At 46.0% G+C, this 19123-nt stretch overlaps 1 protein-coding gene across 1 annotated transcript in view; it reads left to right on the top strand.

The window, feature by feature from the left end:
• Positions 1-19123, top strand: part of LOC8039566 — a 298351-nt gene that overhangs the window by 21392 nt on the left and 257836 nt on the right. Inside the window, exons 2-3 of the mRNA XM_042290402.1 lie at positions 8830-8966; positions 17259-17365. Coding sequence (XP_042146336.1) covers positions 8890-8966; positions 17259-17365 — 184 coding nt within the window. The 5' untranslated portion in view covers positions 8830-8889. The remainder of the gene's footprint in view (positions 1-8829; positions 8967-17258; positions 17366-19123) is intronic.

The following is a 19123-nucleotide window of genomic DNA, read 5'->3' as shown; positions in this document are numbered from 1 at the left end:
CAGCTATCAGGGTTTCGCGCGGGCTGCTCAACAGCGGACTCGATTGGAAATCTGACATCATCACTAGAGCAAGCCAAGGCACAAAAACACGTTCTTCATGCTGTCTTTCTAGACATTCACCGAGCATTTGATGCACTTCCACACAACGTGATTATGGAGCGCCTTCGTCATATCGGTGTCAGAGGGAGAACGTAAAAGTTTATTGCGTCGTTTTTACAACGAAGAACCTTCCATGTAAAAATAGCTGGGCATACAAGTTCGCCCCGCGACTCTTCCCAGGGAGTACCACAGGGAAGCGTCTTAAGTCCCTTGCTATTTAACATCGTGATGGCCGGCCTACCTTCTGCGCTTCCTAAAGGTGACACAGTCGCAGTCAACTGCGCTATCTATGCAGACGATGTTGCGCTCTGGTGTACGGGGCCAACGCGCATCTCGACTACAATACAAGCCAAACTCCAACAGTCCTTGAACACAACAGCCGCATTTCTCTACCACGCGGGTCTCACGCTGTCAGTAACAAAGACATCGGCGTTGAGCTATCGGCCAAGAGCTAGACTTAAAGGAAAATTCAGCTCGCTACGCGTAGATGGCAAACGGATTCGCAGAAGCACTGAGGTGCGATATCTTGGTGCAATCATTGACGACCGAGGAAATTGGCGCCCAGCCGTCAAACATACACTAAATGAAGCCCGCAAATTACTTGGCGCTATCCGAAGAATAGGAGGCCGCAACTGGGGTGCCAGTCAACAAGTCATGCTTACGCTATATCGCGGCCTTATCGTCAACCGAATATTATATTCCCTCCCCCTGCTGGAGATTCTGGATTCTCAATGGAAAACTCTCGAGACATTTCACCGCAACGCACTCAGGATTTGTCTCGGACTGCCACGCTCGTCACATAACGTCTCCACTATAATCGAGGCAGGTGACTCACCACTAAAAACACAATCACAAGAGAGAACACTACTTCACGCAGCCAGACTACTCAGAGTACCATCATACGAGACACTCATTGACAGCATACTACTACGCCATCACTCCTACCTCGGTAAGACCATGAAACGCTTCATTGACCACGTCGGCTACCCAGAGAACATCCCTCCCTTCCCCCCTCCACACCGGCAGAACGATCACCTCCACATAACAACAGAGATCATGGACCTCCCACGACGAGGCCACGTCGCCGATATCGTGGCACGCGACATCGCAAATGACGTCATCCAGTCCTATTGCAACATGAAGCACATATATACCGATGGAAGCAGGAAAGACTTATCCACCACAGCTGCTTACATCATACCAGAATCTAATCAATCTTCTACAGCCAAATTGAGCTACTGTACCGACACGACCACAGCAGAACTTGCTGCGATATGGCTCGCGCTCTCCGAGTTAATAACACTTTCGGAAAATGAAAAAGTGGCTATTTTCACGGACTCGAAAGGAGCCTTACGACAGCTCCAAAACTTGAGAAGGGGAACTCCTTTGGCAAGATCCATTGTTCAACTCGTACACCACATGGCTAAAGAAGGATCAATCATCTACTTTCAGTGGATCCCTTCGCATGTGGGTATACATGGAAATGAAAGAGCAGATGCCCTTGCAAATGAAGCCCACAATAATGTATCCCAAGTAATAGAAATACATCTATACAACAACTATCGAATCATAATCCATAACTAAGCACAAACTAATCACCCCCACCCAGGAACGGCTTCTGGACTACCTCCTCCAACCATTCCTAAAAGCAAATTCCCGAGACCGCAACAATCGTTGCTAAATAGACTACTAGTCAACTGTGCAAACACCTACTCTCGTCTACATCTCACGAGACAAGCGTCTAACCCAAACTGTCCCGCATGTGATGAAAGAGAAGATCTGGACCACATCTCTTGGACATGCCCACAAAACGCCAATTCAAGAAACGTCCTGAAAAAATCTATTGCGAACGGCAGTAACCAGGATACCCGAAGTCTTCTTTTTCCCGCAGGACCACAAGCACTAAGGGTGCAAACATTCAAAGTCATCCTTCTTTTCCTCCAAGAGACTGGCCTCTCAACACGCCTCTAGGCTGTACTGACGGGCGTCAGCCATCCTCCTCCTCTTAACCACTCTTGGTTTCCCTTTCCCCAAGCGGAACGAGAAAGCTGACCCCGCTATTGGGAGACTAACCTCTCGTTCCGCATTACCCCCTTTTTCTTTTGCTCAATAAACTCACTCACTCACTTTGTTTCGCAACGCGTTTGCGTTCCATTGAAATATCGATGTACGTTTATGTGCCTCAGCCGTCAGTGTGTCCACTCACTGTTAAGCACGTCGACTCAATGAGTGGTCCCATCATTAACAAAGCATAAACTTCTGGAGATTCTGGCGTCAGGAACAGCGCTAATGACAGCCTTTGGCACAGCGTAAAACATGGGGGGATCAGTTGCCCAACGTCTCCACGTTGTTCGAGCCGATTTCTTCAAGGAGCAGATAAGTGTAGGCTGGTATTCTTTTGTGTCTTGGTAAGTTAGGGGTTGGCGCGTCGGGCTTCATTTAGAGACACCGCAGCTGGTAGGACTGATGCACTGTCAAGTTGGAGTTTATTACTTTTGAGTTTTCCTTTGGTTGGCTTCTTTGGTGTCTTCAAGATGTCGTGGTATGTTAACTTTTTTGGTAACCTACCGTTCAGACTAGTGGATGGTGGTGGAGGACGTACTACGTCAGGGTTCAAGATCGGCACTTGAGTACAGCACTCCTTGCTGTTCGCTAGTTCCTTTTTACAACGAAACTGTTTTTGGCTAGGGTTCCTTAAACTTTTCGTGTGCAGTGACATGGCCTTCTCTATACTCACAAAGCCTGGCAGTTCGACGACGGAGGCATAGAGCGCCAGGTCGCACATTTGGAGCGCGAGGATCTGGTAGCACAGAGCATCTCTCGGGGAATCTGGTAGTGAGTGCACAGCTTTTGCAGCGGCGAGGACGCGCCAGGAACGCGAGGGGCACGAGCGGACATTCCATCGCTCGGGAGAATTGTGTTTCGGCGTCTCGCCGCAGCGGGGCGCCCGTTACATGACTCTCCTCTCATCCGCTGTCTGCCGCTCTACCTTTTCACTTTCAGCGGCCGCGTATCAGAGTGATCTGCCAGGCTTTGTTAGTATAGAGGTGGTAATGGCAGTGACTAATAACTCTACGCTCGCACCGCCGCGCGAACCGTACGCGCACGCCTTCCACGTATAAAATATTCGAAGTAAATAACCACAATAAAGCGTTGACGAACGCGCGTGCAAGATGCCATTTGTTTTAGGATTTTGCTTTAGAACAGGTACTGCTGCAGACGCCGGCACGTGCGACGCGTGGAACACCATTCCCTGCATCCTCCTTGATGCTTGGGTCATTTAGCAGTAGGTCTATTCAGTAGAATAGTTATCAATAGGTACCATTTTTAAGATCAGGGGACCTTCAGATACAAAATAAAGGTTTCTCAAAGATTTACCGCTGTGCGCCTCGCGTCAGCCATGTCTACGCTCGCATCTCCCTCTCTTTGGTGTCGTTCCAAGCGCTTCTGTGCTCAGTTTTCTTTCCTTCCGCTCTCCCGGGGTGGCGGTCCCGTCGTGAGTGTCTATACTCCGCGACAACTTCTCTTGGCAGTGCAGTGGAAGGTACAGGCAAACGTTCCCTCTCCCATTTTGAGCGCTGAATAAAGCTTTGCGCGGGCTCTCCTCCTCTCCCCGGAAATGCCAACAAAAGTTGTCACGGAGTATAGTTTCCTCCGGCTCCTCGGGGCGGGTCTGTGTCGTGCGCTAAGCAGCTTCGCTGGTCATTCACCTTCACAGAGTGGAATGGGTTTTCTTTTCGTATTGTCGAGGCCGTCTTCCTACGTGGACACCCAGAAAATGCGGCAGAATGTCCACCTCCGCAATTTGGGCACTTTGCTTCTCGTCTGGAGGTGTATTCTTTGTGGCTATGAGCTTCTGCAAACACTTTACAGCGTTGCGATCCACGGCAAAACCTTGCTATGCCGCCGCAGCTTTGACACCTAAAGCATTGTACTGGTGGGCCAAAGTACTGCATTTACCGGGTGACTTGTGAATCCCAGTAAGGTACGCTAAAGGCATTTCACGGTCAGGTCGAAAGTAAAGAAGCATGCTCTCCGTCTTGCGGTGTTCAATGTTACCGTCGTCTTGAAGTCGGTAAGGCGCTTGGCGTTGAACGAAGATGACTCCGAAATCTTTTAGGTAAACCAGCAGCTCACAGTCCGAATGCTCTACGGGTACTCCCTTGATCTCCCAGAGGCTCCGGGAGTATGAATAGGGTGCACTTGTCACTTCCATTACACAGGGTGACGTCACTGCCAGGAACGTGTTCGCCGCTTGAAGTGACGCGACGCAAGCAGGCATACTATCATCTTTGTCGGTATGGTGAGAAGGGAGTTTTTCTCTTGTGATGTTGAGAATCTCATTAGCAACGGCACTGAAATTTCTACCCCTGAAGGACTGCTCACTTGTGACTGGCTTGAACACGACAGGTATCCTGGCCGGGCGGTCTCTCTTTTAAGATACCAGGGTGAATGGAATCTTGTCCTCATCCAGTTCAATTGAGTCACGCACCGAGTAGCAAGCATCTTCAAATTTTTTTTTTCGGTTTTGTCTGTGCTTGGCCGTTTGACTAGGATTGATAGTTATCTGCCGAGGATGTCCGATGAGGGTCCTAGAGTTGCTGTATCTTTTATAAGAGCGTTGGACAGCAGCAGACCTCCAGTCTCGCTCTCAGATTGCCTTGGAGGTGGTTGAGTCATGATCGGAGTCTTTGGAACGTCGACTACTGACAAAGCTGTTTTATGCCGAGCCGACAGAGCTTAGTGTAGGGCTGGGTGCTGTTTCCAGGAACTCACCGTCGGCTGCAGACCAGGCAGTTGACGGCCCGGACCACGGGGAACAGCAAAATGATCAGGATAGGTTAGCCAAGACTTTCGTAAGAATGTTTCAATCAGAAGGTAAATGAAAAAAAAAACACTTCCGATTTAACCGAACGTTGTCGTCTTTTTCCTCCGCTACTCCGCAACTCCACACGCACACAAGCACGCACGCACGCGCGTACGCAAGCACGCACACGCACGCACGCACACGCACGCACGCACGCACTCTCTCACACACACATACACACAAACACACACACACATATATATATATATTTTTTTTTTTTTTTGAAACGGTTACTTTTATTTTTGTTGACGTGATGTCAGCGATGAAGTAATGCACCTTCCACTGCGAGCTCGGGTTACGGCGGAACTCGAGCTCGACGCTCGGTACACACAAAACAGAGTTGTAAGTTCAATGAAAGGAGGTCCGAGACGAGTCTCTCCATGGGTCACTTCCCTTGGGCGCTACAAACACGAACACACCTGTAGGCTGCGCGCGGGGCCGACTAGTCTATGGGGTGTAGCCAGATGAGGTGTCGCGACCTTACGGTCGGTTCACCGGGACCTCACTGGATGTGTGAGCTCCAACTCACCGGGCTGCCGTGTGGGTTCCAGGAAATAGAGCCGTGTTCTTGAAAGGAGCATTCAGCTATATGCGAATACCGTAGCTAGTGTTCTTTCGGAGATATAAAATTACGAAGCTCGAGGAGTAGAGATTGCCAAGGTCTCGCTGTGGTATTTGCACAGCCGTCCAGTTCACACCGAAGCATGCACGTAGTAATAATTTTTTCTACTTATGTTATGAAAGGTTTACAACATGTACACGAAATATTAAAAATTACCACCAAATATTTCCACAAAAAGACACAACAAAAAGAAAAACGACTTAGGTCAAATAAACGCGTTTTAGAGACACATTCACAAATTATTTACCAACGAACTGCTTTATATGAAACGACGCAAAATATATCAAAATGATCATCCTAAAAATGCATTTTACGAATATGTAAGAAACGTATGCTTCGCTGTTATTGTGGTTTTGTTATTGATTAAGAAACGCAGCTCATTTATCTATATGTGTCAAAACAAAACGTCAATAACGAGAAAAAATTTTTTTTTCTTAACGATCCTTAACTGAAAAGAGTTACTTGAGCTAACTTGTGATGTCAAAATATTGAGTAACGTATGACTTCCTTAAGAGAAAAATGACAAAAAACCTTGGCTCAAAGTGAGCTAGCTTTTCTTCATTATACGGGTTTTTCCGCACTACGTGAGCTCTAAAGAGACCTTTTTTTTTTACAACCGACAAAGGCTGTACAACGGTGCTGCTCTATCGTAGGTTATAGAAAGTCATGCTGCCTCTAGCTTATTTAGTTTTATATTTGTGCTTTCTTGCGTTGTCTCCTAAGACCCCCATCCCCTCCCATGGGCCATTAGCTCAGGAAGGAATGTGGGCGGACGCCACTGCTGCAGGCAGTTGAGAACTGTATTATTAACAGCACATTACCGTGGGGCCAAAGCCCTCACACGAGGAAGGTCTATCACCGGTAGAGCGAGGCTATGGGAGTAGCATCCAGAGAGTCCCTTTACCTTGTTGTTCAACATTGTGCGACGACAAACAAACCTACCTACCCTTTTTAAGTAATAAGTATGCATGCATACCCAATGGAATACAGGTAGATTTTAGTAATCGTGAAAGTTTTGTGGTTGGGTGCTTCTATGTCAGTTGGTACAGCGATGGTCCGGGTTATATTTTGTATATTTCAGTACAATATATGATAGACCATATGAAAGTCATGTCCTTAGGAGAAGCACTCACCTGTACATACAGGGCTTTTCACTTAACGTAGGCCAACACGTTCAAGTGAAAACTACGCATCGCAGAAAAGAAGGGTTGATGTAATATTAGTTCCTGCCAAAGGGAAAATGTAGGGAAAAGAATAAATATTTGATGGGAATAATTGAAGACTGTTAAATCCATCCACATTGTAGACATATAAGGAATGCGCAGGCTTTTACGGCGCTCCGTCAAATACACTCAAGTTCGACGTGTTTTGAAAAAGGGGGGGGGGGGGGGGGGGTTAGGTGGCCACGAAAGGAAGAAATGAAAGCCGTTTACAACTCCCTGTAACGCCGAATTTGAGCTCAGCTCATGAGGAGGAGGAGGGAAGGGAACTAAAGGGGGAGGGTATACCCCTCCTTCCTCCTCCTCACCTCCTCATCCTGCCTGCTACTCCTCTCTCCGAGCGGCGTCGGCGTAACCGTGAGGACACGTGACCCTCGTGATCTCACGGGGATCACGTGACCTCATGGTTACGCCGACGGCGACGCCGCTCAAGCCGGAAACTGGCGCCTAACAGCTGCGCTCTAAAACAAATATAAAGCTAAACTAGGGACACCCAGGTTTTTTACACCCTACGATAGAGCAGCACCGTTGTACACTCTTTGTCGGTTCAAGAATGGAGCCGACGTCATGCTGCAAAGGCGCTATAGCGTAGACAAGCTAGTTCAGTTTGAGTGATCGTTTGTTGTCACTTTTCTCTAAAGCCGGAGTCACATTGCTCATACTTCATGCAGAAGACAGCCTGCAAACACGAATCGCCGCCATATCCCCGGTTCCAATTCCGCGTGCCAAGTTTTTCCTCGAAGTCATTGCCATGCGGCATTTGAAGCACGAATCTCGCGGTGATTCATGTTCGAATCTGTATGCAGACTGTCTTTTGTAGGATGTATAAGCAGTGTGACCCCACTCTAAGGACGTCATATGTTACGTAATGTTTTGCCATCACAAGTTAGTTCATGTAACTGTAAACGATTACAGAAAATTAAAAAAAGTGGAAGCCTCTTTAAATGTTAAAACGTGCAATTTTGCCACAAAAAAAATAAAAAAATATGAGCTGCGTTTCTGCCTTAGTGCTAGACCTACACTAAGAGAGAAGCATATTTTGTCCTTATATTTTTGTAAAATGCATTTAAAGGTGATCCTTTTTATATATTTTACGTCGTTTTATATGAAGTAATTCGTTGGAAATCATTTGTGAACGTGTCTCGAAAACATGTTTATTCGCAGTGTTTCATAAATTTGTTCCCATAGAAGTAATTATTGTATTTTTTTACCATTCTGCGTACATGTCGTAAACCTTTCGTTAAATAATTAGAAAAAAATGTTACTACGTGCATGCTTCACTGTGAAATTGACGGCGGTGCATGTAAAGTACCCTGCGAACTTTTTCAATCTCCACGCGTCGAGCTTCGAAATTTTATATCTCCGGAAGAAAATTGGCTGCGGCGTTCGCATATAGCTGAATGCTCAGAAATTGTAGTCACCCCAGAACTTTCTTAACGAGCGCCGGACCACGCGTGTAGAAATAAAGTTTATGCTCCCTCTTTCTCCCAAGAACGTGGCTTTAACGTCTTATATTTACATAAAAAAACAGAAATGACCCGGACCATCAGTGCATGATATGACGTGGAAACACCTTTTGTACGCGGCGACGCCACGACATCTAGTGCGCCCTGACCGATGGTGACACGCAGCATGAAGCCGGAATGGCGCTGCTCATACCTCGTATAAAAGACATGGTGTCCGCTTCACACACGATGACCGAAGTATCTACAGACAGGCCTCGAGCAAATTCTAGGCACGCTTGCTTCGTGCATTTTTAAGCCTCCAACATGTCCGCAGACAGCCTGCGTATGACCATTATGATCGTCACACGAGAAAAAGAAATCTAATACATTGTCTGCAGGCGGTCTTTTGTATCATAGTGCATCAGCAGTGCGGTCGTGGCTTAATAAGAGGCGTTGCTGGCAGGGGTTCCGGTTCTCGGACGAGGCCGAATTCAGATCACCTCCCTCCTCCTTCATCTGCTTCGAGTCCGTGCAACTTGTTCGGGAACGAAAACGTGGACTCCTTTCACCCCGCAGGAGCTCCGCGGACGAGTGGAGGCCATTCTCGAAAAGGGCGACAAGGTCGGGGAGCTGGCCATGAGCTCTTCGGACATACTGCAGGTCGTCATGGACAACCCCGGCATGTCCATCTTCCCCAGCGGCTTCCCGGAAGAGTAAGCTTCTCGTTCGTCTCCTGACCACCACGTGCCGCGGCTGAAATGCGCGTCGCCAGCCTCCTTCATTCTAGAAAGCCCGTCAAATTGCCAAAGAACGAGGCCGCTGTAAAGGCGAAAGGAGATCAGAGAAGAGGGCGCGTGCTGGGTCTCTCTCTGGCAGACGTGGGACTTTTGCGACAGGGACCCTGCACGCGGGTAATCATGCACAACCCAGAAAAGGTCCTGTGGTGGAGGTGCAGCAAGGGATCAGCAAAGCCTCTGTTGGCAGCTGGCAGCTGTCACTCGAAAGTAGTTAAGAGGGGTGTAATTGCGTCTGGGGTGGATAACGCCTGCGAAAAATCTTGGATGCATTGGGTTGGAGAAGCAGTTGAGTTGCAAAAGTTGCGTCTTTCGGAAGCGGGCCATCACCAGGATGTAATTGATAATAACGCTCAAGGATTTAGGAAGGCTTAATCCGGCTCCTGTAGAAAAGCCGGTTGCGAAGAATGTTGTCTCTTTGCCTTACTACCATGAAATCTTTGATAACTTTATATCAGTGGCAAAAAGGTTGGGTGTAAATTTATTTTTCAAAGCTCAGCAAAAATTAGAAAGGTTAAGCCCCTTTTCGGGTGGTCTTCGGTGCCAGAAAAAAACAGGAAACCAGATGTAACTTGTCCGGTAGGAGTGGTGGAAACGTTTGTCTCGTAAACGATAGTAGCGGTAAGGAAGAGGTCGTTGTGGAATATCGAGTGCAACGCTTCCATCAAAGTGTTCCGACAAATTCACCGGAGTCGATTTGACACGACTCCGGCGAACCCGCCAAGCGACTAGCTCCTACGGACGCGATATTTGGTTTTTACTTTTGTTTTTCCTTCAACATGTGTGTGAAATTTCGGTGAAAATTAATTAATTTATTTATTTTAAAGATACTGCCGGCCCACTCTTGAGGGCCAAGGCATGGAGTAGACGAAAGAAAAAAGGTCAGCAAAACAAATAAGTAGTTATAAACGTACAGTAAAACGCGTAAGCATCTTATTCCGTACGGTTCATTCAAACAAAAAAAAAGTTCCTCAATGGCATTAGAGAGTGAAGCGAAGGAGGCAATGTCCATCCCGATGCGGGGCCACTCGTTCCACTCACAAACAGTACGCGGAAAAAAAGAATATTTTAAAATGTCTTTCCTGCAATGAAACTCACGAAATAGTTTCTCATGCTTATGTCAGGTGTCACGGCTCAAGTTAAACTGAAGATAGTAGTCGAACTTTAAACACGGTTTGTTGTGTATAATGTGATGTAGAAATTTTAGGCGATTTACTTTCCTTCGGCATGACAACTCAGGCAGTCCAGACGCAGTGTACAATGGTGAGACATGTGCTTCTTGGCCATATGAATTATAAATGAGTCTAAGAGACTTTCTTTGAACCCCCTCAAACTGGTTTATTTACGATTGTGAATGCGGGTCCCATAATATGTCGGCATCATCTAGTAAACGACGAATTAGTGTTCTATACGCTGTTAGCTTCGTTCCAGGAGTGTAGTGAAACCTAGTCCTCTGCAGTGACCTCAGCTTTCTGGACGCTTGGGCAACAACCTGCCCGATGTGAAGGGACCAGCTTAAGTAAGAGGCAATTGTGACACCTAGATACTTGTAGTCGTGGACCACTGCCAACGCATAGGAGTTGATAGTATAGGGGGGAAAAGCGGTACCTTCTTCAGCTTTGGTGTCATTTGCGCACATTTCTTAACGTTCAAGTCCATTTGCCATTTTTGATACTACAATGAAATAATTTTAAAGCTATCATCTAAACATGTTTGATCAGGAACGCAATCTATTTTGGAAAACAATACACAGTCATCTGCAAAAAAAAAAAAAAAAAACGACACTGTATCGAGGGTTAATCCACCATCTGATCTTTCATAAAAACTAAAAACAGCAATGGACCGAGTACCGATCCCTGGGGCACTCCAGATAGCACAGGTAATTCAATGGATTCTGCATTGCCCACAGACACGAACTTTTATGGTAAGTAAGTTAAGAGTCTAACCATGCCAAGAGGTTGTTATTATCTAGTACGATCAGCTTATGTAGTAACTTGCCATGGGAAACCCTGTGGAATGCCTTTGCGAAACCTAAGAAAATAGTATCAACCTGACCACCATTATCGATTACTGTACCAAAAATATGAACCGTAGGAAGAAGTTGTGTCACAGTCGAGCACCCTCTACGAAACCCGTGTTGTTCATCTATTATAAACGATGTGGATTCTAGGAAAGTTATGATGTGCTTGAAAATAAAATGTTCAAGAAACTTGCTACATGTACTATCGGGGAAAAATGAAATGCGAACAGAGGAGCGCGTGGCTCGCGGTACAGGATGCGCCACCTGGAAGTGAGCCTTGGAGCGAGGCTGTGTGGCCTACTTCGATGTGTTCACGCCCCTCCCTCTGCGCTCCCCAAGCTTCAGCAGTGCGCCTCTTAGTGCGCTGAAAGCTATCACAGCTATCTTTGCTGGCTCAGCGCGTGCGGTGCAAAGAAGCTCGCCGCACTCGCCGAGCAAGCAAAGATAGCGGTGACAGCTTTCAGCGCACTGAGAGGCGCACTGCCGAAGCTGGGGGAGCGCCAATCGAGGGACGTGAACACATCGAAGTAGGCCACGCACCCTCGCCCCTAGGTTCACTTCCAGGCGGCGCAGCATGTACAGCCAGCCACGCGCTCCTGTGTTCGCATTTCATCTTTCCCCAATCGTACTTAACAACGATACAGGTAAATTGAAAACGCTCTTTTTCGCACCACTCTTATATATAGGTACTATTTTGGCTACTTTCCAAATCTTGTGGAAACTGACCTGTTCTCCAACTGCAAGAATAAATAACATAAAAAAACTTGGAACACCATTCGGCGTACTTTTTAAGGAAAGCGTTAGGAATTCCATCCCGTCCACACGACTTTTTAATGTGTAACCGTAGAAGGCTATCGAAGATCTCTTCTGTAGTGACTACTGAATCGCTGATTCCGTTACTGTCATACGTGAATGATGGCAAGGCAGAGCTATCGAGAGTGGACACGGATGAAAAGAAATGATTAAACTCTCTAGCGATGCACTGTTCATCGACAAGCGTCAGCCCGTTATGAATATTATCTTTAATTGTTACACTCTTTTTCGTGAAATGCGCCCAAAACTTTCTGAGATTTTCCTTGAGGAAGCTAGTGTACACTCGTTAACCCCGTAATTTTCTTGTTTTCGAACTGCTAACCACTACCTCAAGTCGCTGCTTTGAAGCATGACCACACGACATGGACGAATCAGGCATACCGATCGCATGATTTGTACCGACCAGGAAATGGAAACACACGGTAGCCACGTCGTTTTGCTCTGGCTCGTGTTGCGTTCGTTGACGTTGGAGTATAAACAGCCTTGTCCGTCGAAGGATTCAAAATTCTAACTGCTCCAGATTATGAATCATCACGTGCACGCGCAAACAGCTGCTCAAACGTAGTTTGTCCGAGACAGCGGCAGCTTGGGGCTACTTGGGATCCGGAACCACTCCGCTGATCCGTCCACGCGCGTGCACATTAGTCGACTGTTTTACTGGGGGAATTTACCCGAGTAATGGTAGCGGGCGTGCCCGCTACCAATAAACATTCTTAATGCGAAAGCACTAGCTGTCCCATGGAGCGAAGCAGGCGTTGTCTGTGACCGTCTGTAGCAGCCAAATGGCAGTCAAATTCCCATTGGCCAAAAGCTTAGCAACGCAGATACTTCGTCACTGAAGCCGGCGGGGTGCTCAAGGTCAAAGCGGATGCGCCTCCGAAATAAAACGCAAAGAAAAGCACATCAACGCAGATGCATCGTCACGGAAGCCGGCAGGGCGCTCAAGGTCAAAGCGAACGCGCCTCCGAAATAAAACGCAAAGAAAAGCACATCGACGCAGATGCATCGTCACGGAAGCCGGCAGGGCGCTCAAGGTCAAAGCGGACGCGCCTCTGAAATAAAACGCAAAGAAAGGCACATCAACGCAGATGCATCGTCACGGAAGCCGGCAGGGCGCTCAAGGTCAAAGCGGACGCGATTCAGAAATAAAACGCAAAGAAAAGCACATCAACGCAGATGCATCGTCACGGAAGCCGGCAGGGCGCTCAAGGTCAAAGCGGACGCGCCTCCGAAATAAAACGCAAAGAAAAGCACATCAACGCAGATGCATCGTCACGGAAGCCGGCAGGGCGCTCAAGGTCAAAGCTGACGCGATTCAGAAATAAACACACAAAGAAAAGCTCAGAAACGCAGATTCATCGTCACGGAAGCCATGGAGCCACAGGGGTTCACCGCGCCTGCGCAGTGGGGGAGCGTGATGTCACTGCCGGAGCGCCGTGTGATAATGGAAGACGTGACGCGCTACTCGTAACCAGTCTTAAGTGCCTTTAGCGTCCGCTATAGGTAGTTTTTATCTTCTTAATTTTAAACAGGGAAAGAGGCCACGCACGATTGTAGTATTTAGATTTTCGGATGCTTTCACCACAAGATGACGACCTAAAAAAATTGCGGTGGCTTAGCTCGGCTATGCCAGGATATACGTAGCGTGAGCTTATGCGCACAAAATGAGAGGCGCTATCAAGCAGCTCCGGTGCAGCGTCAGAGTTGGCTACTGCGCAACGGAGGCACACAGCTGGGCACGCGGCGGCGCCAGTGCGTCTGCCGCGGCTATGACGTCACTCCTCTGGAATGCGAAGACCGGCGAGGCGAGCGCGGCGGCGGCGGCGGCTCCGGCGCGCCAGCTGTGCGCCGTGTGACGTAACTGCTCCTCGCGCATGCGCAGCACGGAGCCCGGCTCATTATGCGAGCCACGCGAAACTGCTCAACCTCGGCCAGTGTAGCTCACGCTACAAAACATTTCAGTGCACCTTTAAGTATGGTTAGCTATTACTGCCCATACTTCAATCCCACTTAACTGCGGTTAAATGTGCTCCTGCAACCAGGGTACAAGCCCACTGGACAACTCAGTATTATCGAGACCGCTACTGCGGGTGCAGAGAACAGGTTGTACCGGCTAACAGATCGTTAACATTGGGGCAATTTTTCCGAGTCAAATATGGAAATAACAGTGCTTGTATCTTTCTACTTAGCCGAAGATGTTGACAAAGCCAATTATTAAACCTGGCAGGACAGAATTTTAATTTGACAAGTTGAAATATAGTGGAGAATACCGCCCATTTTTTGAGCGACAAAAAATGAAAGACGTTTACAACACTCTGTAATGCCGAATTAGAGCGCGGCTCTTGAGGAGGAGGAGGCAAGGGTACTGAGGGGAGGGTATACCCCTCCTCTCTCCTTTTCCTCCTCCTCCTACTCTCCTCCCCCTCTCTCACATCCTCCTCCTTCACCTCCCCTTCCCTCATCCTTCAAGCTCCTTTCCTTCTCATCGTCCTCCCCCTCCCTCCTCCTCCCCTCTTTCCTCCTGCTCTTCCCCCTCCTCCATCCCTCCTCCTCCCCCTCCCCTCCCCCTCGTCCTCCTGGTCCTCCTCCCCACGCGGTGCATCATGGGAAATGTCCCATAATGCACCGCGCGGTTACGCCGACGGCGACGGCGACGCCGCTCAGGCCGCAAACGGGCGCCTAAGAGCTGCGCTCTAAAACTCTACACCTTTTGGGTGCCCGGGATTCACTTTCACGACATTATATTATGAACACTGAGGAAACGGGAAATGAGCGCGATGTAAATACCAGCACCCCTGTAAGTTCCGGTAACGTGACATCACTGGCAGGCGCGAGCAGACATTCTAGAAAACAAAGTATTTCGCGCATTTCTGTGCTGCTGAGCGAGTGCTAAGATGGATTGCGCAGCAGTTTTTGCACATTAAACTCCTTGTAATCATTTTGAAACACGGCACGACATGTACACCTGGGCCTGCCGCTAGCGTAATTTTGTCCGGTTTTTCGCACAAATATTTTGTTAAGAAAATAATAAAAAAGAAGTACAATGAGGATCAAAATTGTAAATTACATACCTTCGCAAAAACAATTTGTTTTGACGTAATTAATGAGTTACTAGTTCAGCCATATGAGCCATATGGTTCTGCGGCGGGATGTGTTGTGAATTGTTGAGGCAAGTTAAGAACTACGAAGAAAAAATCGGCAAAGTAGCCTTTAAGCTGACCACACCGGGAAACCTACACCTTGAAATCGGCAGCCAAACCCGTGAAAGTGAACGCCCTATAACTAAGAGAGGTGAAGTTAAAAATTAACTCGTAATTTTCAGATGCATTACAATTTACGACAAAGTTTTATTTTAACTGCACTTTTTAGTGTACCTCTTTGAACTGGCTTGAGGTTGACGTCGCCAAGGACAAGTTAATGGTCTAGAGATATGCATTACATAGTTTACAAAAAATACGAAGACGAAATCTTCAAACGAATAATATTCGCGACGCAGAACCCATCATGGCTACTGCATTTCCTGGTTGGCCCACATTCGCGCACCCCAATGAAATGCCCCTATAGCAAACCCCAAGGTGGCGGAAACGTTACGCGGCGCAATCATCGCTTAAAATGGTAGCTTGTAAACGTGTATAGATGCATTCAATTCTTGGTAACTATATCTGCATTGCTACAAGATAGTATTATTCAGCTACGACGAGATGCACTATGCAACACCGTCAGCGCACACAGAACATCGGGACTTTTTTTCCATTTGGCTTCTCCAAGGTATTGGCGGACATTTTCTCCGCTTAGGTTAGTTCCCCAAATAAGCACTTTCCGGCGCAATATAATAGTTTTGACAGCCCCATTTCGATTAAAAACAATAAAAAAACGGCGATCGCTTGTTCACGATGATATTGAGGTGCTATGAACCTTTCTGCCGTTAATTTTGCGGCATCTACCAAAATGAAAAGCATATGCTTGCACAAAATATGACAGCGAATGGTGCAGTACTGCTAGAAATGTAATATAGTAAAGTGCATTGCTTAGCTAGTTGGTGCATCCTAAGCAAAGGGGATCCGACTAGCAAATTAAAATACTTTTGGTATCAAATGTCTGGAATGAGGCGTCTTTGTATCCAACAATATTGGAATAACGTGAGTGGATATTCTAGGTGTCTCTGGTTGATTACGACGCTGCCAGTCTAGAAACGAGATTTACAAAAAGTGTTTATTGAACTGCCCTTCTTTTGCACCATCTGCTGAACCGGACACTGTTTCTCGAGTTTGAAACGAGAATACAGTTTGGCATTGTATAGACACGGATAATTGTGTTTCTAAAAAAGTAAAGAATAAAATATTGGGAAGTTATTTTTCGCTGTCTATTTTAATTTTTTCTATAGTTCAAATATTGCTTCGACATCAGTCACATACTCATTGTATAAAAGTGTTGTCTATTTCTAGAACAAACCTTACTGTGAAAAGTAAGTAGTACCTGAAGCAACCTTCCGTGTATTCTTAAGTACATTTTGAAATAGATTATATCTAAATGCGCGACTGCATAACATTTTTAACTATATAAGAACTACATTATTATTAACTTTAAAACAAATGTGTTGAGATAATGCTTCAAAACATTTGGGGCTCCAATCCACGCTGTGGAGGTGGTTTGCCAGCGAAGCTGTGGTATCACCTGCAACGATTGCCCACTGCACTATAGACGCTTTTCATGGCAAACGCCACCAGGCAGTGCCCCAGTCCTCGACGTCCCAGAGAACTTCCGGTTCATCAAAGGAATGAACAAAGCTTACCCAAACACCCCTGCTTGAAATGTCGATGAGACGTTTAACCCCCAATTATCCAGGTTAACGCAACAAAGAAGCGCGACATCTGCTAAAAATGTTCGAATATTTTTGTAAACCACAAAGCCACAAAGGCTAGTAACGCCACTCCCTACGTCGCAAGCTACCGTCGCCGCGGCAGTGCGTGCAACAGTAACCTTTACCGGGAAAGGTATGCGGTGAGCGCCAGGAGCTTGGCATTGTTATCAGGAGCGCCTTATCACGAATTCTGTGGTTCGGATGCTTGTTTTGTGCTTGCTCATTATTGAAACGAATGCTGTGTTGTATGTTATATGCGCGATATGCACTTTTCGCTTCAATCGCTAAATAGTCTTTTGTGTGTGTGTGTGTGAGGACGACGACACGAAAAAATTCCAGATTTCCGACCTGCGAGTCATATACAGTTTCACTGTAAAATATTTTGTCTGTTCACCTTTCTGATTATTGGTCTCAACTGTTTTCTTCACAATAAACAAGTATCAGCCGCTTAACGTTCTTTAGGTGAGAGATAATATTGATTGATAAAACCGATAGACTTAAGTACCTGAATTTACAGAAACATAACCCAGTCTTTCTCGAGGCTGCCGCACTACATGTGCTACACCTTTAACTGGAAGGGAAGCTCCAGCCTGGACGGATTCAGCAAGGACCCGATGCTGTACGGTGAGATCTGCACCTACTTACACCCTTTTCTAGTGCAAGCCACCAAGGATCATTATAATCTTCTTGAAGTAAAACGACCAAAGGCATGGACAGATGATATACGCAAACTCTTTACCAGACAGCGCTGGAGAAGGGGCGCTCAAGCAGACATCGTTGCCAGCTAATTGATATGGAGGGCTTCATGAATCTCGCGCGCCATTTTTGTTTTTCATTTGCTAGCCACTTTAGTCGCTTTAAAATCTGGTTTGCATTCCCAGCGGTTCTAGTGTAGACTGGCAAGTGACGAGTCGGGGACCGTTCCGTTGCGGTCAGGACGCTCCCTTATTCTGTCATTGGGTGATTTCAGATAAGATCGACCAAAGGGTGGCTGGTCGACATTTTTAAATCAACTGATGTTTTTATATGACATTGTCTAGTGTCTGGTATAAACGAATCCACACTTAGTTTTGACCAGAAAAAAAATTTGGAGACAAGAAAAATCGTAAGGCAGGGAGAGGTGGACAGTTGCAATAACGCGCACTGATGGAGGGGGCAAGTTTGAAAGTGAATAATTAAAACAATAAAATTAGGAGAATTTTAAAACTTTTTACAAACAAACTATGGGTACAACTTGCTTGTAATATAAAGTAATATATTTATTAAAAATTTACTTAGTTTTCTAAAAATTGCCAAACATGCCTGCTCAAACGACAAATGGCAAACTTTGGAAATCTGTATCTCATGAAATAATTTAATCATTATTACATAACTTGCAGACATTATTTTACTAATATATGGCTATTATTGAAAAAATAAATAAGGTATCTGAGTGACACAATAGTTACAATATATTTAGGCAAACATGGGAAAAAAATCAAACAAAGAAAAATTCCAATCCGAATAAAAAAAAACAGCACCTTTGATTTTTTATAAATTTGGGTACCCTGTTATACTCTATTTCGGCATTCATTTCTATTAATAACATGTTGCATCATTGCACTGTGAAAGAAGAAACAACTCCCCAAAGTAGGGTCCTTTTTCAAAGCCTACACTTAGCAGTGTCCTATACAAGAAGTGACTCTGAGTTCCAGTTTCATGAAACTTGCACAAATCTTTTATATACATTTATTCAGATGAGGTCATTGATAAAAAGAGCGATCGGTCACACAGTAAAAGGGAGGAGAAACTATATACAGAATTTTGCATAAGCGTACAAAGTGGTATCATATTAGAGACTAATGATTTGAGAAAAGATGATGCAGTGTGAAGTTGTACCTTCCGGTATATTTTACATCTAGAGTAAAATAAATAACTTTACTTCCACACACAAAAACAAAGATATAATAGTAAGATATTTAGGTTGGCTGTGTATTTACGACTACAAACAATTTCAGGTGACGGATGCCATAGTGCCTAACTGGAGCAGCTTCGATGCTCTCGGTGTATGAATGAATCGTGGCAAGCCGATATATTTTATCCTGCTCGAGGATAACATTTTGAGATTTTTTTTATAGTGATCAGATAAAAATTATTAGTAACCACCAACAAAAACAGTAGGTTAAATACCCCGTGAAGAAAAATGTGATAAATAAGATGTCCCTGCATTCAAAATGAGCAGTCCTGGGGAAATCAAATTCGGCACTTTACGCTAAGGTTTTCCTCGCTGTACCCATTTAATAAAGTTGCTTCCAAGCAGATCCGACTGTCCGTGCTACATATACGTCACAGGTCCCTTCTGTTGATGACTTGCTGAGCCGCCACGCGTGCCAAGACTGAATG

The sequence above is a fragment of the Ixodes scapularis genome, unplaced genomic scaffold (assembly GCF_016920785.2).
Source record: "Ixodes scapularis isolate PalLabHiFi unplaced genomic scaffold, ASM1692078v2 PGA_scaffold1__304_contigs__length_218370807, whole genome shotgun sequence".
Classification (NCBI taxonomy): domain Eukaryota; kingdom Metazoa; phylum Arthropoda; class Arachnida; order Ixodida; family Ixodidae; genus Ixodes; species Ixodes scapularis.
This window is presented reverse-complemented; position numbering and strand designations above follow the sequence as displayed.